The sequence below is a fragment of the Xiphophorus hellerii genome, chromosome 20, assembly GCF_003331165.1.
Source record: "Xiphophorus hellerii strain 12219 chromosome 20, Xiphophorus_hellerii-4.1, whole genome shotgun sequence".
Lineage (NCBI taxonomy): Eukaryota > Metazoa > Chordata > Actinopteri > Cyprinodontiformes > Poeciliidae > Xiphophorus > Xiphophorus hellerii.
The window spans coordinates 33,724,074-33,745,613 of record NC_045691.1 but is presented as its reverse complement, the minus strand read 5'-3'; the positions used below and the strand labels follow the sequence as shown (position 1 = coordinate 33,745,613).

Here is a 21,540-nt window from a genome sequence, read left to right as displayed (position 1 = left end):
GTTGCTATTTAAAACTATATATATTTTTTCAGACTCGTTTTCTGTATTTATTTTTTTATTTTTATTTTGTTCACAAACATTTTTGAGACTGAGTTTTATGAATTGCAGATTCTGTTCCCCATTTCGGGCACTTCCTCCGAAAAGGGTGGGAATATTATTGCAAGCAAAAAAAACATGTTTCACAAATTGAAATTTGAAGGGACAACATAAGTTAGAAATCATTTCTACTTATCCTGCTTTTCCAAAAATAATTGGAAAAAAAAATTTTGAAAAAATAAATTCTATAAAAATAGCAAACTGCATAAATGTAGATTCGACTATTTCATATACATTATAAATTATTGTAAAAATACACTGCTCAAAAAAATAAAGGGAACACTCAAATAACACATCCTAGATCTGAATGAAAGAAATATTCTCATTGAATACTTTGTTCTGTACAAAGTTGAATGTGCTGACAACAAAATCACACAAAAATCATCAATGGAAATCAAATTTATTAACCAATGGAGGCCTGGATTTGGAGCCACACACAAAATTAAAGTGAAATAACACTACACGCTGATCCAACTTTAATGTAATGTCCTTAAAACAAGTCAAAATGAGGCTCAGTATTGTGTGTGGCCTCCACGTGCCTGTATGACCTCCCTACAACGCCTGGGCATGCTCCTGATGAGGTGGCGGATGGTCTCCTGAGGGATCTCCTCCCAGACCTGGACTAAAGCATCCGCCAACTCCTGGACAGTCTGTGGTGCAACGTGACGTTGGTGGATGGAGCGAGACATGATGTCCCAGATGTGCTCAATCGGATTCAGGTCTGGGGAACGGGCTGGCCAGTCCATAGCTTCAATGCCTTCATCTTGCAGGAACTGCTGACACACTCCAGCCACATGAGGTCTAGCATTGTCCTGCATTAGGAGGAACCCAGAGCCAACCGCACCAGCATATGGTCTCACAAGGGGTCTGAGGATCTCATCTCGGTACCTAATGGCAGTCAGGCTACCTCTGGTGAGCACATGGAGGGCTGTGCGGCCCTCCAAAGAAGTGCCACCCCACACCATTACTGACCCACTGCCAAACCGGTCATGCTGAAGGATGTTGCAGGCAGCAGACCGCTCTCCACGGCGTCTCCAGACTCTGTCACGTCTGTCACATGTGCTCAGTGTGAACCTGCTTTCATCTGTGAAGAGCACAAGGCGCCAATGGCGAATTTGCCAATCCTGGTGTTCTCTGGCAAATGCCAAGCGTCCTGCACGGTGTTGGGCTGTGAGCACAACCCCCATCTGTGGACGTCGGGCCCTCATACCATCCTCATGGAGTCGGTTTCTAACCGTTTGTGCAGACACATGCACATTTGTGGCCTGCTGGAGGTCATTTTGCAGGGCTCTGGCAGTGCTCCTCCTGTTCCTTCTTGCACAAAGGCGGAGGTAGCGGTCCTGCTGCTGGGTTGTTGCCCTCCTATGGCCTCCTCCACGTCTCCTGGTGTACTGGCCTGTCTCCTGGTAGCGCCTCCAGCCTCTGGACACTACGCTGACAGACACAGCAAACTTTCTTGCCACAGCTCGCATTGATGTGCCATCCTGGATGAGCTGCACTACCTGAGCCACTTGTGTGGGTTGTGGAGTCCGTCTCATGCTACCACGAGTGTGAAAGCACCACCAACATTCAAAACTGACCAAAACATCAGCCAGACAGCATAGGTACTGAGAAGTGGTCTGTGGTCCCAACTGCAGAACCACTCCTTTATTGAGTGTCTTGCTAATTGCCAATAATTTCCACCTGTTGTCTATTCCATTTGCACAACAGCAGGTGAAATTGATTGTCAATCAGTGTTGCTTCCTAAGTGGACAGTTTGATTTCACAGAAGTTTGATTGACTTGGAGTTATATTGTGTTGTTTAAGTGTTCCCTTTATTTTTTTGAGGAGTGTATATATTTTTTGACTAGTTTTTTAAGTTAAATAAATTTTTTTAAACATCTCCAATTATTACAATGTTGAACCAAATTTCTCACCATACATATTTAGGCTTTTATTTTCACTTTAATTAAGATACAAATCTGGTGTGTGTTGACGCTGTGTGTGTTGTGTGTGAACTAATTGTTGTACTGACAAATTGGGTGGGCTGTTTATTCAAAACTGAGGAGACTCTGATGATGGTGTCATTCTTCTCCATAGTGCTCTGCTTTTCAAATGTTCTCCATGACATTTTCTGATGTGCAAATGAGCTAATTATGGTCATTTTCTGTGATAAACACCGTCTCCTCAAAGCACCTGGTGCAGCTATAAAGGTTTATTAAGAGCAAGCCTGTCAGTGAGATAATCTGGGCTCAGCCTGCTCACTGTGCTCAATGCAGCAAGCAGAAAACAAATGTACTGCAGCACAACTCAACCCAGGGCTGCCCATGCCACTGTCAGTCAATTTTAACATTTCAGCAGTATTTATATGATATTAATTGAAGCTGACAGAAGTTGGGCTCTGGCAACGTCCATCTTTTTTATATTTTTTGCTTTCCTACACAATTTTTTGTCCCCCATGGAGAGCCTAGGGGATTTTTCTCACCAATCTGTCAGACGTCTTTCCCTTTGGAAGGACTTCTACCTCTAAGTAAACACACAAGGTTATTCTCAAATTGGCGTGTGCAAACAAGCCGCTGGAATCAGCCAGGGTTACCTTTGACAACCAGGATGGCAGAGGTGGACAGGCTCTCCACGTCCGTGTCGACGACGCACACGTACTTCCCTCCGTGGCTCAGCTGGATGTTGCGGATCATCAGATCCCCTGATACAGTCTGGAGGAGGGGAAGAAAACCAGGCTAAGTGGGAAACGCAGTGTTATTTTGTCAGCGGACTTTTGGCACAATATTTTAGAATTTTAAAAAACTCAAGTTGTCATGCCACAGTTTTTTTTCTTTTTTCCGCCTCTATCCAAACAACAACATGGCAGATGCAGTCTGCACAAATAAAGCTATTGGCTGTCCTTCAGGCGATAACCGACCTGCAAACAGCTACCAGCTCCACACAGGTCATCCCGAACAAACACATTCTAGCTAATTGGCAATCATTATTCTCTAACAGAAACTCAAGCATTATATGAATGTAAATCCCAGCGTAAAGAGCAAATATTATAGAAGAGCGGCCAGCATATGGTTACCATGTAGGAAAACACACTGACAACAGATGTTTTCTAGTATAACCAAGAACAAGAGAAGGAGAGTCACCTAATAGGCTTGGCCTGCTTTCTACAGAAGAAGACTAGGGCCACTGAAAAAAAAGAAGAATTCTGACTTTATTCTTGTAAGATCAAAAGTCAGAATTCGGAGCAGGTAGCTCTGTTAACGGGGTTAGGCGTCTTCAGGCTCAGCCAGCAGGTGGAATGTGTTTTACTCACTGACTGCAGCCTGAACTCAGCAGGTCACTCGATCCTTATGAAGTATGGTAGAATTAGTATCTTCTAAACTGCCACATTGTTTCTACCAATAGCAGTTAGTTATATTCCCTTCTTTGGAATTTTTTGGTATATAAATTTATAGTAAGAAAAATATTTTAAGACAGTACCTCTTCATGATTGATATGTATTTGTGTTTATATGTTTAGGCTTTTACTTTGCATTATTTTAATTAGACTGCTTTTTATTGATATAATGTTTTAAAATGTGTTGACTAGGCCAGAGGGCGTCTGCCTCTGGCAGTTGTAACAGAAGGTTCCTGTTTTTATCTGAAAGTTCTTGTTTTTACTCACATGCACACGTTACATTCTACAAGTAGAAAAATCAGTAGCATTTGGTTGCTGATATCCAGCACTCAACACATAAGATAAGGAACTGACTTGACAGAAAAACAGCCTTTCGGGGTGTAGCTTAGCTTAGAAAATTGAGGAAATTATTTCAAATTTTGCCATTTCCATCAACCTTTTCGGATGCAATACTTAAAATACACAAGAATAAACATTGATGTAAATATATGCAACCCCTAACTTAAATATAACAGTGCTTTTTGCAGATTAGAATAGAATGAATTGTTTGTTTGCTGGTGATAATGTGAGGAATTGAATCTCTAAATGCAACGCGTGTAAACTGAATTGAGCCAGTGTCTGCTGCAATGACAGAAGATGCCATTGTTGATCCAGGGAATGTTATTTGTAGGGTATTTGGACAGCTGGCTCCAACTTCTATAAGAAATCAGATATATCCAGCTCAGGGCACAGAGGTAATATTTCTGATGGCTCCATAACAATGTAACACAGACAGACATATCTAAGATCATCATTTCAAAATAGATGTTTTACATTACTCGGCTAACATTAGGCATTTTAGTGCATGAAAGAATCAAAAGCAAGCCACTGAGGCATTCGGCATGTAATGACATTGTCTAAAACTCGGGTGATGCGCCGTCTCTAGGCATGTTTGTGTCAGCGTGCCATCACGATATTTTTAGACCCATCTTGCGGTGAGTCGCATGCATCACATGCTCTCGACCTGTTAAAATAATGTTGATGCAGTCTGAAAAGGACCCTTTGGCAGGGATGAGTCCATTTACACTAAAAAAGTCAAAGAGAATGACGTTTGTTTCGAGGCTAAATTAAAAAAAAGAAAAGTTAGACATAATCTCATGGGGACAGATTTTATCCGGACAATTTCATTATGTCCTTGTTGTGACTGCTGATGGTATCCGCCTCTGAAAGTCACCTCCTGTCACAAAGCGTGTCAGCTTGTGGGAAAAAAAGAGGTATGCTGCTTTAGAAGCCAGTCACCTGGGGCCAGGTAAGACTCGCCGCAGTCGCAGCAGATTTCATCAAGCCTGGTGGCTTAGCCATTGTACCTCCACTCTGGCATGACAGTGAAAGGGAGGAAGGTGGATCGCCGTTTCTCTGAGGGACTCCAGACAAAGAGAGCAAAGCCAAATGTATGTGAGCAATGGGAGGAAAACTCTACCTTTACTTCCCTTTTTTCTCCTTCAGCACTCTTTTTCCATCTCCTTTGCCTATACCCGACAGCTTTTATGCACCGAGTCAGACTCCGGTGTCAGCCGCCACCTGGACAAGCCGGGAGCAAGGAATGACTTGCGAGGCCTCTTGTCTTAGCGAGGAAGGAAGTGATGGGGGCAGGTTTTCTTTTAATTATGGTAATTAATTCATCAGAAGCTTTTAAGCGGTGTCCTGGTAATCTCTGTGGACAGATTCTGGGTGAAACTATATCTCATTAAATGCCATTGCACCGCTCAATGTCACCAGTAATTGCTATTTGTGTTAATGAAGACGTGCTGCTTGGCATTCCGCAACACCGGCCGGGTCTTCCCAATATGATATCAACCTTTTGGCACATGACTGGCGCTAATTGATATATTGCGATGCATAAAGGAAATGAGAGCGAGCGAATGAGTAATTATTTATATAACGACAAGCGCCGAACAATTAACTCTGCCCTTCTTCAAAGGGACAAACATTCAACGAAAAAGTCATTATTTTGAAGGTATAAAGATTTCAAATGAACACTTTACTGGTGTCAGGCTTGCCCTTGGTGAAAACCAAGGCGGCTCATTACTTAATTATTTCTAGGCTCAAGATTCATAAATAGGTATGCAAATTCAATTAGGCAGAGGGAGATGATAAGAAAATGTTCTCCCTGGACGTTCAAGAATTAGAAGTTGAAAGGATGAAAAAGTAGAAAGACTTTATTAATCAGGATCCTTTGTAATTGAAACAGCATTTTGCAGTATTTTTAGAGGTGTTTGGATGTGGAAGCTCACATGTCAGTTTAAGAAGGTAAGAATTATGGATATACACCTCATGGTGACTTCATCTGGTAAATACACCAACAAATAGACTGGTGACTGAAATGGAATGATTTTACATCTTAGGGCCACACAGAGAAACCTAAAACCTGATTTACAGGTCATACTCACAGAGAGACTCTACAGTCTGGAAGATGTTCCTATAGACCAGAGATTCAGTTAGCCATTAGCTATCTGTGTCAGTAGCTGTATTTCCATTGCAAATGTGCTCAAACCTTTTTCAATATCAGCTAACGTAAAAAAAAAACCAACACATTTCCACAAGTGCAGTGATTCCATTAAATAAGAATTGAATTGAAATTAAAATCTCACATGAAGTTTGTTCACACGATAAGTCATTAAAAAACATGCTGCGGCTTCACCCTTTAACTACTTCCTGCACTGCTACTGTTGTGCTTACTGATACAATCAAAGCTCTTTAGATTGCTACGACTGCAGAGCTGTGTAATGCTAACTGCTCTCTCTTTTTCTCCACCCAAGACATAGTAAAATAAAATCAAGTTAAGTTTATTTGTATAGTACATTTTAGCAACATCACACCATAAAACACAATACAACAACCAATTATGAAACAAGAATTCAATATTACATTTTGTCAAATTACAATTATCAAGCAAATGCATATTAATTAGGTTGATCGATGTTCCAGTTATTATGAAGCAAAGGGAGCTCTAGATACAGTAGGTGGGTTTTTAGTCTTGATTTACAAAAGCTCAGTGTTTCAGGTGTTTTGCAGTTTTCTGAAAGTTCGTTCCAGATTAGTGCAGCATAAAAACTGAATGCTGATTAAACAACAAAACAAAACTAATATATTCAACATTCTATCACCTTTGTGGTAAAACCTTTGAGTTGGTATTTACGCTAAAACATTACATTGGACACAATTTCTTTTTCTTTTTTGTTTTGAATGAAACTCGTAGAAAAGAAATAGTATTTTGTGATAGAGAACCCTCCTATGTCTTGAAATAAACAAAACATTTGACCTGTTTCTCATTTTATAGGAATAGAGGTAAGTTAGGAGTTCTTTTTAGTGTTTCTTTTTATTATGTAGATGTATTTATAGACCCTACTAAGGAAGAAATTAGAATTGGTAACAATGATTATCAACAGGTGGGAGATTTAGAAAATTTGCAGGTAGTAACAGACAACGAAACTCTCACCAACCTCCATTTATTGAGGCTTTGTCAGATTTTGATGACTGTTACAAAACAAAAACATTCAGTCATTGATGTGCAGTTCACCACTGACCACTGAGAAGCTTTAGAAAAGAGTTTCTCTTGGCATAACTTTCCCTCCTTGGGTATTATTTGGTGTTTAGGAGGCCCTTACCTACGCAGTGGAGCGTACCGTCACCCAATTAAACCCCAAACAGGCAGAAAAGTAACAAAGTTCAACCGCCTTGGGAAGGACTTACCCCACCCACTCTTTCAAAGTGGTCACCGTCTCTCTGGAAATCGATGAGCTGGCCGTTGAACGCCCACGAGAAGGAGACGTCCAGAGCTGGATCAGAAGCGATCTGGCAGGGCAGCACGATGCTCTCGCCAACAATAATCTCCATGTTAGTGGGCCTCATGGTGATTCTGGTGGGCTCTGGCCAGACAAACAAATGACAGCGCATGCATATTAATACACCACCACCATCTTACTGCAATTCACAACAAAACCAATTAGCCGCCGTTAAACAGTCAGTGGACACTCGCCTAAACAAGCGTCGTGATTTCTTGCCACTGTTGGAGTTTGTATTTACTGTTTCTAGCAACAGACATGCAGAGAGCAGAGTGAGTTCCCAGCTGTGGCAGATTGGAGACCTCAGAGTACTTTGAGGAAAGGTCACAGTAATTAAATCCTGTGACGTTAAATAGTTCAGCTGTCAGTGGAGGAAAAGAATGAGAAGCTAATGAGAATAAATTTGATGGTTACAAACGGGATGGTTAGGCCAGCAGGGCTACATAAATATGTTATGCCACTGCTCTTAGATAATGACCTTTAACTACACCAATGATGGTGTTTGTTGCTACTTAACTCATATTTCATAGAATGTGTAATATCAGCTGTGTTTATTAGGCAATAAACACCACTTACAAACATTATATATATGCAATATAACTCAGGAAAGAGAGAGAAGAAAATCAAGATATTTTCCGGCCATTGCCTGCCAACAAATGGACCTTTATTTTACAAGAATTGCGAGGAATCCAATCATTTGCCTATAAGCTGTACCCCAATAATAACTTTACACAAAGCAATAATTGGGCCTGTATGGAGTGTGACGGATGGTTTCTCTTTATAAGCCTTTCCAAGAATGGAAATGTAGATAACCAGCTTATTATCGTTACTGGGAACCTAATGTTGGGTATATATCCTTATCTGCTAAAGATATGAGGGAAGAGTGGTTTTTATAAAAGTCCAGGATTTTCTAAATGACTCCACTGCACTTCTGATGTGTAAATATATATATATATATATATATATATATATATATATATATATATATATATATATATATATATATTTAAAAGATATGACAACACCAGGGCATTAAACCAAATAATTTAACTGCTTACAACATATTCCCATCCAATTAGGATGGTTTTACTGGTGTGTCTGCCGAGTAAGCCACAGATGGTTCACTATTTGTTCATTTGACATTCATCAATGCAACAACAAGAAACTTTTACAAGCGTCCTAATGAACAATGTATGTGCTTATCCTTCAGAACACTGTATGAAGTAGTGTGAAAACACTCTTAACGGACAACGTCAGATTTTTAAAAAGTAATTTGTTCTCTTTAATAGAAATTCAAATCAGCTGCTCTGAGAGGCTGAGGCAGCTAATTCTGTTTTATAACTGTTTGTCTTAGTAAGACAAAAACCAGTTTATTTTCACAGGAAATGGAGATTGAAGGCGGTGCGCTGTCATTAATGTTCCCATGTGAAACACATACCAAGAACAGAACATGTAAAGTATTAATAAAATAGTGATCACCTAAATTTCACTAGCGTTTTTTTTCAAAGTGTACTTTTTATATGAGACAGGATCTTTGATAGGAAACAGCTTCAAAATTTCATTCTCTCACCATGTTTCACACAAAACTGATGGTGAACCGTCTCCTACATTTCCCTTGTAGCCTACATTATTATTAGTTTCTCTGTAAATAAATAACCAATGATAACATGACACAAGAGGAACGGTTCATAAAATTTTACTCATATAAACCATTGTGAAGTTTTGAAGAATACAGTTGTTTTAAGATAGTAAAAATCCCATATGGTCAGGTTAGCTGTTAGCCTCACGGTCCAACTAATATGTTTTTTTTATCGCCCTGCAAAGGGTCTTTTTGTGGGCTCTAGTGTTCCTTTTTCAAAGTAGGCTGACAGGAAAGGGGGAAGGAGAGGGGAGAAGACATGCGGTAAATGTCGTCGGGTCTGGGAGTCGAACCCGCGACAGCCGCGTCGAGGCTACGTTTTGCCTGAATGTGGGTCGCGCTAACCCCTCCGCCACCACGGCATGCCTCCAACTACTATGGGTTTATGCTAAATAAACACACCAAAAGAGTTACTGAATGCAGGAAAGATACTGTATTAACTGCTTGTAAATTTTAAAATATTTTTTATAGAACCTCACTTCAGTAATTTGTTATTTCTTAATAATTTTCTGAGGTTTATGGTAACCTTTAAAGTGGTCTAGGCAAGCAAGCTTTCTATTGGTCTATCAAAGTATTTTCTTTTTTCTTTCTTCTCATTTTCAGTTGCTCAGCCACATTAATGGATTTAGGTATGAAAAAAGTTTTCTAGTCTACAGGAATCCACTAGTGTATCCACTATGGGGGAATTTTTCGACCATAATCCAAGAGCACACATGTTCAATCTGAAAACAGGATTTTATGTCTTTTGTTCTCAAAACTTATCATTTTTGCTTACATTTTTATCTTGAAAGCAGGACTCCATGTCTTTCTTCTCAAAACTTCTCCTTGCACTCACACTTAGTCTCTGCTTGGACTCTCTGCTCATTTATGAAACATGGAACTGCCTTTTGGCACAGTCGCCTGGCGAAAAATGTGCAAAAAATTCCATATGTAAACAATAACATCTATCTATATTCTATATTTGTCTATATTTGTAAATCTGATTATGATTAAGTCAGTGCCTCACCAGCTACGAACCTCACCGCACTGACCTGGAATAACTCTTTCTTTAAATTGTCCACATTTCTCTCTCTTTTTAAATGTATTGTCAGCCACACAGGCTGAGCAGAAAACATATTAAAGAATGTGCTTTAAAGTGTAAAGTTGAACTTTTTGACAAAATGTCCTTGTTAGTGTGAACAGGGCCTCAAAATGCCTCAATTGGTCAAAAATTGCAACAATTCCGTACATAAAAAAAACACACACAGCACTACATCTTAGCCCGGAAAACATTTTGGCTTGGACTTCATTAACTCTGGACAATGAATTCCAGTTCTCATGTCCAATGTGCAAACATTATTTGTAGGCTTTCCTATTCTGCACACCTGGCTCATATTAAAGACTCATTAAGTATCTTCTGTTGGACCTGATGACCAGCTAATGAGGTAATACAGCTATCTGAATTATGCCCTTTCAAAATAGAACAACTAACACACAGTGACCGAAAGACTCTGCCTTTAATTTATCTCCTTCAGCATATGTAGGGGTGTACACGCACCCCCCCCCCCCCCCCCCCCCCCACACACACACACACACACACACATACATACAGTATATATAATACTTTTCCCATTTATTATTGAGTTATTGAGACATTGAATTTTATTGCAGTGAGAGGCTTATCTCACCAAATGTCACTACACACTGGGACCTTTAACCAGTTTGATCTGAGCTGCTTGAACTTTTAAATTTGAGTGAACACACACTGGTTGTCTTGTAAACGTCGAAACGTCTGCGACGTTTGACTTTACACCCACTGAGTTAACACAAGCCAGCGTCTTCAGTCGTTTACATCTGACACAATCCACCAGGTGAAAATCAAACATTTAATTTATCTTAATAGCTTTTTTATTTTTTGAAAAACTGTGTTTTAACTGAAGAGTGAGTACATGCAGATCCGCCGGGCGTTAATGGAGAAGGTCGTACCGGTGATGAGGAGCTTCCCAGTTGCGCTTGCTGTTCCAAACTGGTTTTTGGCGATGCACGTGTAGCTAGCTGCATCCCGTTTGGTTACATTAGCAATTTTTAAAGTTCCATTTGGCAGCAGAGTGATCCTGTGGGAGGAAGAAATGGTCTTTTACTGATTTTAACAAGGTCAAGAGTGCACATTTTCTTTGTATTAAACGACACACACGCACATTAATTTGCTCTGAATTTATGACATTTACGCTGTTTTTAGTTAAAACTGAGTGCCATCCATGGTGTCTTTTTTAACCACATTTCTGTCAAAATTGTGAAAAAAGAAAATAGAATAAAACAATGATTATACAGTACTTTGACCTGGATTGTACTTCAAAGCTTTTCAAGGAATCCCACAGAATTAAACTTTTAAAGGTGGGTGAAAAGCTGAACTCTGGGACCTATTATAAGGTAAAAAAATACACTTCACAAAGAGCATTCTTAAATATAATAATGAATAAATAAATGTGTTTTGAGATTTCATACAGCTCAGGTCAGAGAAACGTCTGACACAGTAGGAAATTAAAACATGTTCACAAATATACCAGTCTAGACCAAAATCTGCAAGTTAGACATAGTAGCATACAGGTACATCAGGGGAAGTGGAAATCCTGCAAAAGAAAACATGCATAAATCACACAAAATAAAAGCTAATCCTACTTTTCACCTACAGAAGTGCTCATAACTTTCGAAAGGTTCAGATTTGATTAAGTTCCAACCTCATAACTGAATAAGTTTTACTGGGACTTTACGCTCTGGAACAACACAAAGAAAGCAGTGCATGATTGTGAAGTTTAATAGAAACTAACATAATTGTTTTTCACAATGTTTTAAAAAAAAATCAAAATCAGAATGGCGCGGTGTGCATTTGTAATCTGCTTTTTTTTATGTTCCTAAATAGAATCCAAACCAACCAGATGTCCTCAGAAGTCACTCCATGCATGTGAATTTTATGCAAATCTTGAAAATGTATGCACCCAGAGGCTTTCTATCCGATTTGTCCAAGGCTAGTTTCAGATAGCAGTCGATATTTTTGCTCTTTTCACTTCCCAAAAATCCAATTTGAACCACTTCCATATGTGGTAGTGAATTAGATATGTAACCGATTTAAAAGTTTTTAAATCGCCTTTAGTCTGAACGGTCATGTCGCATTTTATCAAACTTCTGCGTCATTTCCATTACAAATGTGAATTTTTTAAATCTATTTTCTGCTGCTGCATTTCCAATAAATAAGAAATTAAATTAAAATCATGTGAATAAGCTTGTTCACGAAATAAGTCAGTAAAAATCATAGCAGCGAGGATTAGCAGAAATCAGTTAGAACACCTGTACAGTAGATTGGAGCACCATTCGTTAGCGGCTGCTGGTTAGCAGATTAACTGCTGGCAATATTACGGTATTTTTCTATAAACTTTACAATTTCTAAGATTTTCACAATAAATTTCAGTGTTTTCTACATTTTAAAACTGTAAAAATTACACCAAACTTATGTTTCTTGGGTTATGGCAATTCCATGTACTTTCTACAGTAATATAATGCTGTTGGTATTTAAGAATTTCTTTTACTGTAAATTGTACGGATTTTTTAAACGGTGTACCAATTATCTCCAGCTACAGACTCGGCCTCGGCTTCCTGTGTGGATGTGGTTCTTCGCTCACATTGTTCTTCTTTCTCAGAACTCCTTTAAAATGAGCGAGCCAGAGTTGTTTTGAAGCCGGTGCGGTCACCGGTTTAACCGCCGCGTGTGCTTTTCTTTTCCTGGTTATCCGAACGTCCGCAGACGGATTGATCTGACGATATGTCTCTGATTTTGCAAACCTGTGATTTGTCTCTTTTTTTGTTGTTGCTTTCTGTAAACTCCTGTATAGTCCAACAATGCACAGAGGGACGAGCGAGGAAAATAAATGAAGCGCCCGCTTTATGCAGCTGAAGTTGCTGTTTGATGTTGCTTCCTAGTCTAGATGCAGAGATTTCCAGCCTTCCACGCGCCCCCTCCTCCCCCCGATCCACTGCAAGCTTTCATCTCTGCAGTCTTGTTAGTTTCATCAATCGCATTCCAATAGTGCTTTAAAACAACTCATAAAGGAGATAATTGCAGGTGCATGCTTCAATATTTTTCGCTTTCCAAAAACATAACTTTGCATTCTTTACTACTTTCTCATTTTATTGTCCTAATTATTTAACACATGTAGTGTTGATACAAGCACCTGGCATCTTCATATCTCATATCCAGCAATTTCCATATGAAGGAGCAAGCGGTATATTAACTACAATTTGTGTGAATTTCCCCCCACTCTCTTTCCCCTCATTAGTCTCCTCTTTTATGCAGGAGCACAAATGCCAAACACGCCGTTGAAGTGAGCCGGCCTGCGGTGAATGTGAATGAGAGCTGCTGGAAATGTGCATTTGGACTCTCATCCTACCTTTCGGTTCTCTGCAGAATCTCGTTTCCCTTCTTCCACAAGCTAATTGCTGGGGGCGAGGCCTGAGGCTTGCATTCCAGAGTGACTTCGCTGCCTGAGCGAGCTTTTAGCAAGGCCTTTAATGGACTTCTGGAGAAACTGGGAGCTGAAGCTGCACGTAAAGGAGCAGAAAGACGGCATGAGGCTGGGAAAAATATAGGAGAAAACACAACTGTTTGTGTACCACATATTCATGCTGGTTGAAGTTTTCGCACATTTTGTGATGTTGCAGCTGCAAACCTCAATGCATTTGGTTCTAAAGTATTTCCCAGCTTTGCAAATGAATCAAATGGTCAAGTTGCAGCTTTGTAGAAGGTTTTTTTCATCTTAATTGCAAAATGTTTATCTTTTTTGTAAAGTTTTGGTTTAATTATTGCTTTGACTACATAGCTATTTCAGCAAATTATTTTTAGTTTGTGTACTCCCATCAACAACCAATTGATTTGTAAGTTAGTTACTGAAACAATCCAAACAAATCATGTCAGGGTAAATATTAAAGTCTTTATGTTAGGTATATGAAAATATCTGGTTTTAACTGCAAATGGCATTTTCAAAATTTAGGCTTTTAATTAAACTTTATTACAAAACTGCACAGTTACATTTTTCAGCTGCAGTTAACATCATATTGTTTATCATGAATTCATCCTGCAGCCTATTCTCATCATCACATTGGAGCGGGCCCTCATTAGGACCATCAAGTGTTCATCGCGTTACCAAGAGAGAGAATTGAATTTCTCATGGAGCCAGTCATCAAAGCTTTGCAAATAAATCGATAGAGTCTACATGAGACAGCATGCACAATGCCACGAGGCATCGCCTTCGTAGTATCCCCAATCAATGGACGAAACGACTGGAAGTAAAATGAGACACTCTATCAGATTTATACTTTCGCCCGGCAGAGCCCCACGGTGACATCAAATGAGGGCGCAGACTGATTTCTCAGGAACATTATACAGCGAGGCTGCTTTCCTTATCTAAGCAGATGATCAGATGCACTGAAAGATAAGCAGAACGAGAGCAGGAGAAGGGAAGCAATCTTACCTAACACCATTAGCTGGGCACTGGAATAAATACTGCCATGTTTGTTTTCGGCCACACACTGATACATCCCGGAATCTGATAGGTTTAACGCGGTTATGGAGAGGGCTCCGTTTTCAATTTGTACCCGGGCCTGCGGAGCAAAAAGAGAAATAATTCTGCATATCTCTTGCAAAGGCTAGAGATACGCTGTGCCTTTCTTACGTCCAAAAGGCACAGCGGGCAATTATTCATGCATCCGTGAAGAGAGAAGGACAGCAGAGGAGGAAAAATATCACAAAACAAAATCCTGGTGTCTCCGTGTATTCGGAGTGGAAGAGATGAAGATGCAAGTTGATAAAACTGCAAATTCAAATATGAGACGCAGAAATTAGGAATTGCCAGCAAAAGCACACACGGTCTATTAAAATGTCATTTGTTTTCTGTAAAACATTCGACTGGAAATGCTGCGATGGCGTTTCCAACCAACGAGTGATTTTAACCAAATAAGCTGGTGCGAGATCCAGACTGCTGCAGAGGGGGAGATGAACAAGACTTCTTTAATTATACTCTCACAATATGACAGTTGATATACCACACTAAATTAGCTATAAGCTTACTAGAAACATCAAAATACCCATATATGTACAGGCTCTATACATTTACATCTCTTTGAAATGAGTCTGATCCGGTTATTTTCTCTTCCCAAGGCAGCATTTGTGCATTTGCCTTCATTTTCCTTCCATTATCCAGCCGCTAAGTAAGAGCTCTGTCAAGCTAAAGGGTGAGCTATTAAGCTATTAAAGAGACTGACATGTTGGAAAAGGTTGTTGATATGATTTCTTGCGCAATCAAGACAACTACCATTCTGATATGTATGTCTGTATGTACTAGAGCCATGGTTCTCAAACTGATACATGTGCAGGGTTTCCTCTAGAAAACCTGCTAAGCCCAGTGGTAGGTATGCTAGAGCAGTCCTCTGTGTTTTTGTGTAAAAAAATATCAAAACTTTAAAAATTGGGGCAAGCACCGTCATTTCAAAAGCCAACAGGCAGATGGGGGGACGGCGCAATTGAGCACGCATCCCTTCGCACTCAATTCAATGCGTCAACTATAAAACTAGCTTAATCTGCCTTTGCTGTTACTGGTGAATAAAAAACTATTTTAAATGAACTTAGCCAGGTGGGGGGAGCAAGAAAGGCTTGGTGTCTCCCCAGGCTTATGACACACTGACGGAAACCCTGAAGTGCCACTGATAGTGCCTTTACTAGTATTTTGGGGAAAAAAACCTATTTCCACATTTATCTTCGCTAGTATTAGCAGTGCTACATGCTGTCTGCAGATGTAGAGAAAGAAATGCAATTCTATTTATTCTAAATGGCTGCTTAGTTATATCAGATAAATGTTCGCTTCATCAGAACTTTTTCAGCAAACCTGTTTCCATCTTCCCTTTAGCTCATCAACTCTTATTCAGGAAAGCCAAAAACCACCTCAAGCGAGGGTAAAAATTTTTACTTTTTTTTTTTTTGCAAAACTAAGGAAGTTGTTTTGAATTTTGTAATTTCCATCATCAAAAAGACGTTGATGGAAAAGCGGCTAATTATTTACCAGACACACCATTCTACTACTTCTTGTCAAAAAACTCTACCACCTGAGGACTACAGTTCTCAAATCTCATGAATACCACTTCCACATAGGCTGGCAGCTGAATCAATGGAACAGTAACTCTTAGCATCTTAACAATAACCCAATAATAACCTAAACTCAGACCACCCTTTGCAGTCTGCACTGATAAAGAATTCCTAATTTAGCATGTCGAATGCTTTAAGGTGAATATGAAACTAACGGCTTGCCCTACTATGCCTAAGGACTTGGGGGAACATATAGAGCACTGAAATTTTAATCCCAAATCGGTGTCTGATCCTTTATTAAAAACAAAGTAAAATTAGATACTGGCCACACTGCAACAGTAACATGTTATGATCAAGAAGAACATCATATATTCCACACTCTGGATTCCAATACACATGTACTATTCAGAGAGGGAGGGAATAACTAGGAAATAGCTAAAGATTTTCTGGTTCAAATGTCACAAATCCAAAATGACAGCCATGTCTACAAACATAGTGGTAGATGCAGTAACAATTTTTTTGTTTTCACATTCAACAATTTGTACGTCAACAAATAAGTAAAAAATGATTGAAATGTTTGGATATTTTGCTAAGAACAAGTTAGCCTACCTTCTTAAATATTCAATTGGATGATGATTAACTTGGGTTGTCATTCCCAGATCTAGTAAGTGATTCTCTAGGACAATTAAACACAGCATGACTTGGCAAAAATGTAAAAGAAAAAAAAAACCAGTAAAAATGAACTGACAACCCCAATTAAAAAAATAAAACTATTTTATAATTTAATTTATACATACACTGCGTGTTATCCCATCAAGTTGTGAAACCATTCTGAAAATATGCAAACTGTGAGAAGCACATAACACATTCAAGTGTGGCGATATACTCAGCTAAGCGCCTTCTCTGCAGATGTGGAGGAATAGATTGCTGACTATTATCCATCCTTTTAACGCTGGCAATTGTGCATCGTCTCCTCAGTATAACTGAAGCAAAAATGCAACAAAACCTCATACCTCAGCCACCACTTGCTCGCCATTCTTCAGCCAGCTGTAGGACGGTTTTGGCTTTCCATTGGCCTTACACTCCCAGAAGAGGTTCTCCTCGATGGACCGAGCCGTGTCTGTTATTGTCTGGAGCCACTGAGGTTTAGCTTGGAAAAAAATGAGGGGATTACCTGCTCAAACATGTGTTTTAATTATCACGGCTCTAGGGCACATCCAGAGCAGTATCAGGCCTGGCAATGCCTGATACTGCATTGAGGTTTGCATGTGGCACTTTTAGCACATGGTTATCAAAACAAGGATGTAATGAGATATCACTCCACTAGATCTCACAGTTTTCGAACAACTGTATTCAATATGGTGTCCATTTTGCAAAGTCTTATCCAACAACCTTGACAAGTGAAGTGTCAAGTATTGATAGTAGCCCTTGTTATGAAGTTGTGTGCTTTCAGTTTCACTTTTATCTGTGTTTGAGACTTTTATTTTGAGCTAAGAAAGCCCCCCTGTTGTGTTGAGTCGACTAACAAAGACTTCCTGTAGAGCACACTAACAGCTCTCAGCTGTAAAAGCATTGTAGAAGCTTTCACCACTTTTAAATCATGTTTGTGGAAGCATTTTAGGAACTCAGTTGAACAAAGGAATGAAGACACAGCAAAGAAGATACAAGGTATTTGTAAGGACTAGCTAACGGTTAGCCGCTAATAAAGCTAAAGTTGCCTTTCAGGCACTAAGCTAAATGGTAGCATGTAAACTCAACATGTTAGTTTACATGACTATTGAACAGTCATTCTTTAATAGTTTGGGATTTATTAAACCATTGTTTTATTCTTGTATTTTACTGCGGTAAGAAATACGACTGCAGTTTTTAAGGACTAGCTAACTGTTAGCCACTAACAAAACTAAAGCTGCTTTTCAAGCACTGAAGTTTACATTGTAAAGTCATCTTTTAAAGTAGTTTGGGATTTTTTAAACCATTGTTTGATTTGTGAAAACACAAAACCTGAGAGTTTTCAGAGCTTCTTTAGCCATAGGACCAAGTTAGAATTTACAAGAATAAAAAATTGTAATATAAGCTATAGACTAGTAAAGCCTAAACTAAATTATTCTACACAAACTAATTCTTAAACTATGGAGAATTCAGATATTTTAGAAAATTATAGGATTATAGACTCAGAAATACATCAGATATTCTCATATGATGTTATTAATTAAAATTAATTTACTTTTGATATTTGACTTAAATGGGTGTAATTCAAGTTTCTGGTCTGAAGACATAATGAAAGATTTTGGATTCACAAGAATGGATGGAGACATTCCAAAGGTTTTTCTATTTATTTTTTTAATTTAATGAATTTACAATGAGAAGATTACAAAGGGCCAGGTAAGGTGGTTCAAATGCTTTAAAACTGTTTGAAGACAAGTGTTATAATTTCATTACACCCAGGATTGATGTACATGTTTCATATGTTTGAAGTAAAAACAAAGTCAGAGATCACTTCTATAACTTTCAGTCCAACTGCAAAAAGTGGAATTCAATCCAATTATATTCAAAAACTAACCTCATTTTTATTCAAATGTATTTTTGATTTAAATAAATTCAGCCTAATTACACTTTCAGAGCATATGAAATTTTCAAAAATATATTGCCACATTTAGAGAAACAAAGGACTGCTTAGAAGAATATTTTTGTGACTTATATCTTACCATGGTAAGAAATCCGACCTCGAGCAGCGTTTTTGCCTCTCCGGTTCTCTGCGATACACTCATACATCCCTGCATCTTCCTGCTGAAAATTAGGGATTTCAAGGACGGCATTCGAATTCTTCATTTTGACTTTGCTGGGGAAAGGGACACCGCTTGTTCTCCTCCAGCTTATTTCTGGGACAGGGCTGCAAAAAAAGAAAAAAGGAACAAAAGTTGCCAGGCTTTTAGCTATGTCACTGTGATCAAAGTGTGATTCAAAGCAGAAGGAAAGTAGATAAGACCAAGGTTTTGTGATTTATTTATTTATTTTTCAAAGTGTGCATACTCAGATTTTTCATTCTCTGTACACAACTTTGATTTATACATACTTCATTTTATTTTTAGGCTGGCAGTTCTTCATATATAGTGGCAAATCAGAGTACATTCTATTGTTTGCTCACATAGATCTAATTTATGTTGGAAATCAATCTACTGTTCATTTAACACACTGAAAAAAGCTGGACTTACTTTCCCAGAGCAAAACATTCCAGTTTGACCACAGATTCTTTTGCAGCTGGAACCGAATCTGGAAAATGAACTTCTATTTTGGGCTCATACTCACCCATTACACCTACAAAACAGAGCACAACAGACAACAAGCTTTATTATAGCACTGACAAACTGCAGACATTGCCCTGTGTGTCTGGATCAGAGACAGAAGACTGATAGAGTGGGACAGCTAGCACAAAAAGCCTTTATGGTCATGTAGCAAAGTGATCATTGAAGGTCTTATATAGGAGAGAAGAAATAAGAGGCGGGTCATAAGAGATTCAGAGAACACATCATTGAAAAGATTAGCTTGGTGGAGATTACTTGGAGAGATTTATGAAAGCAACTTCATTTAGGACTTTATTTATATTCATTTCACTGGGATGGGCCACATGCTTCCGTTGCAAATATAACAGCGTGCCCTTTGCTATTACCAGCTTCAGACCCGGTGCCCTGGAGCAAGAGCAGCTTTGGTGTCCTGTGTGTGCCTTCATGTTAAAAAGCAGAATGGATAGTGATAAATGAGGGTATTGTTTTATGGAGGCCACAAAGCTAATAATAAGTAATAATCTGTTGTGATTTAACAGTAATAACGTGTGAAAACTATGTGCTTACCAGTTAGTTCAGCAGTTTGGTTGGAGTGGTGCACATGTGGATAATCCTCTGAGATGCAGGCATAGATTTTTCATTTTCTAGGTCATCAAAGCCTGCAGTGCCTATAAATGGCTGTATATCATTGCTAAACATGCTGCAGGTGGTGGAAGATAAACATCATCTATACAGATTTTTTTTTTTAACTCTTTTTACACGTGTGTTATTTATTTGCCCTGCTATATAATTTTACTGTGATATATTGCAGAAATATATTCTGAACTTCCCACTACAAATTTGGTTACAAATTCCTAAGTGAAGAGTCTGCTATGCATCAAAACGATGATTTAAAAGAAAATTTAACTCATTCACAAGCTCCATGACATGTTTCCAATGAGGCAGGGTCTCTTTGTAGAAGCCAATTTGAATAGAATTTAAAATTTGCTTTGTCTTGTTTGCTACAAGCACAGCTTGTTGTTTCATCTTTTATGATCTGAGACCATTTCCCAGATAAATTTGGGTGATTAGCAACATTTCGGGTGATTAGTGTCATAGCAACATTTTTAGAGCTACTGTTTTAAAACAGCAAAAAAATAATAATAAAATATCCATCACACCATTGAAGCAGCTTAAAGCTCCTTTAATGTCAGAGAAATTACTGGAGAGCACACTTCCTGTTAGCTGGCTAAACTAAGACCGCTACACCTCTAGAAGTAAGACAATTATGGCTGTTTGGACTTATTTCAGGTCAGTAAAAACAACAAGAAACATGATGTTGAAATTAAAGAACTCTTATCTTTCACTCTTTATTAAAGAACAATTGTTTAAAAGCAACGGCTGCCTAGCTACAAGTAGCATGCTAAGTAGGTAAACACTTGCTAACCTGCAGAGAGCAGGTAGCAGGTTAGCAAGTGACTTGAGATAAGAAGTAACTTGAGATGAGAACTTTCATCCAAAAAAACAAATCTTGCCTGGAATGGAATTGTTTTCCTATAAAATAATAGTGTCATAAATGTCAGAGAGCCACAGTGGATTTCTACTGTCCTAAAAAATCTGAAATCTAAAAACAAATGTCTTAGAGTTTTACCATGGAGCAATTTGTGTAAAATTCATTTAATTTGAAAATACAAATTAAATGAATTTTAGACTGCTTTAATTTTATAACAGAAATGATTATATGTTTTGTTCCAAGTTTGTGTTTCACAAAGGAAGATCACTGGTGCTTCACAACATCTTTTTTCTATTTACTATGCCCACGTAAACAATTATTGGATTTTTTGGATTTAACTGCTCATTGCAAACATGACACTTATAGGCTGGTGCATTGATCACTATGACGTCTAAATTTTAATTTCCCCTAATAAAACAATAGCTGCAATTTCCATTGTAAATGTGGACATAATTCTGTTTATATTTCACTAATGTCGAAACAACACAATTTTGGAATTGCGGTGTTACCATTAGATAAGAAGAAATTAAAATCACACATGAATAAGTTTGTTCATACATCATCAACACACATCATTCTCCTACCGCTTCATCTTCTTTATCTTTTCTGCCAGTAGTAACTATTGTTGTTGTTGATCAAATGATTCGTGTAATGTGAAAAAAATATTTGTGAAACACACTAATTTTAATACAGCCAAAAAACTACCTCATCCTAGTGCAAACATG

At 38.5% G+C, this 21,540-nt stretch overlaps 1 protein-coding gene across 1 annotated transcript in view; it reads right to left on the bottom strand.

Annotated features, from left to right (window-relative positions):
* Positions 1-21,540, bottom strand: part of cntn3b (contactin 3b) — a 102,264-nt gene that overhangs the window by 30,067 nt on the left and 50,657 nt on the right. Inside the window, exons 7-14 of the mRNA XM_032549459.1 lie at positions 19,255-19,357; positions 18,748-18,932; positions 17,056-17,192; positions 14,436-14,565; positions 13,356-13,506; positions 10,900-11,027; positions 7,204-7,379; positions 2,663-2,789 (exon numbers count right to left, since the gene is read on the bottom strand). Coding sequence (XP_032405350.1) covers positions 2,663-2,789; positions 7,204-7,379; positions 10,900-11,027; positions 13,356-13,506; positions 14,436-14,565; positions 17,056-17,192; positions 18,748-18,932; positions 19,255-19,357 — 1,137 coding nt within the window. The remainder of the gene's footprint in view (positions 1-2,662; positions 2,790-7,203; positions 7,380-10,899; positions 11,028-13,355; positions 13,507-14,435; positions 14,566-17,055; positions 17,193-18,747; positions 18,933-19,254; positions 19,358-21,540) is intronic.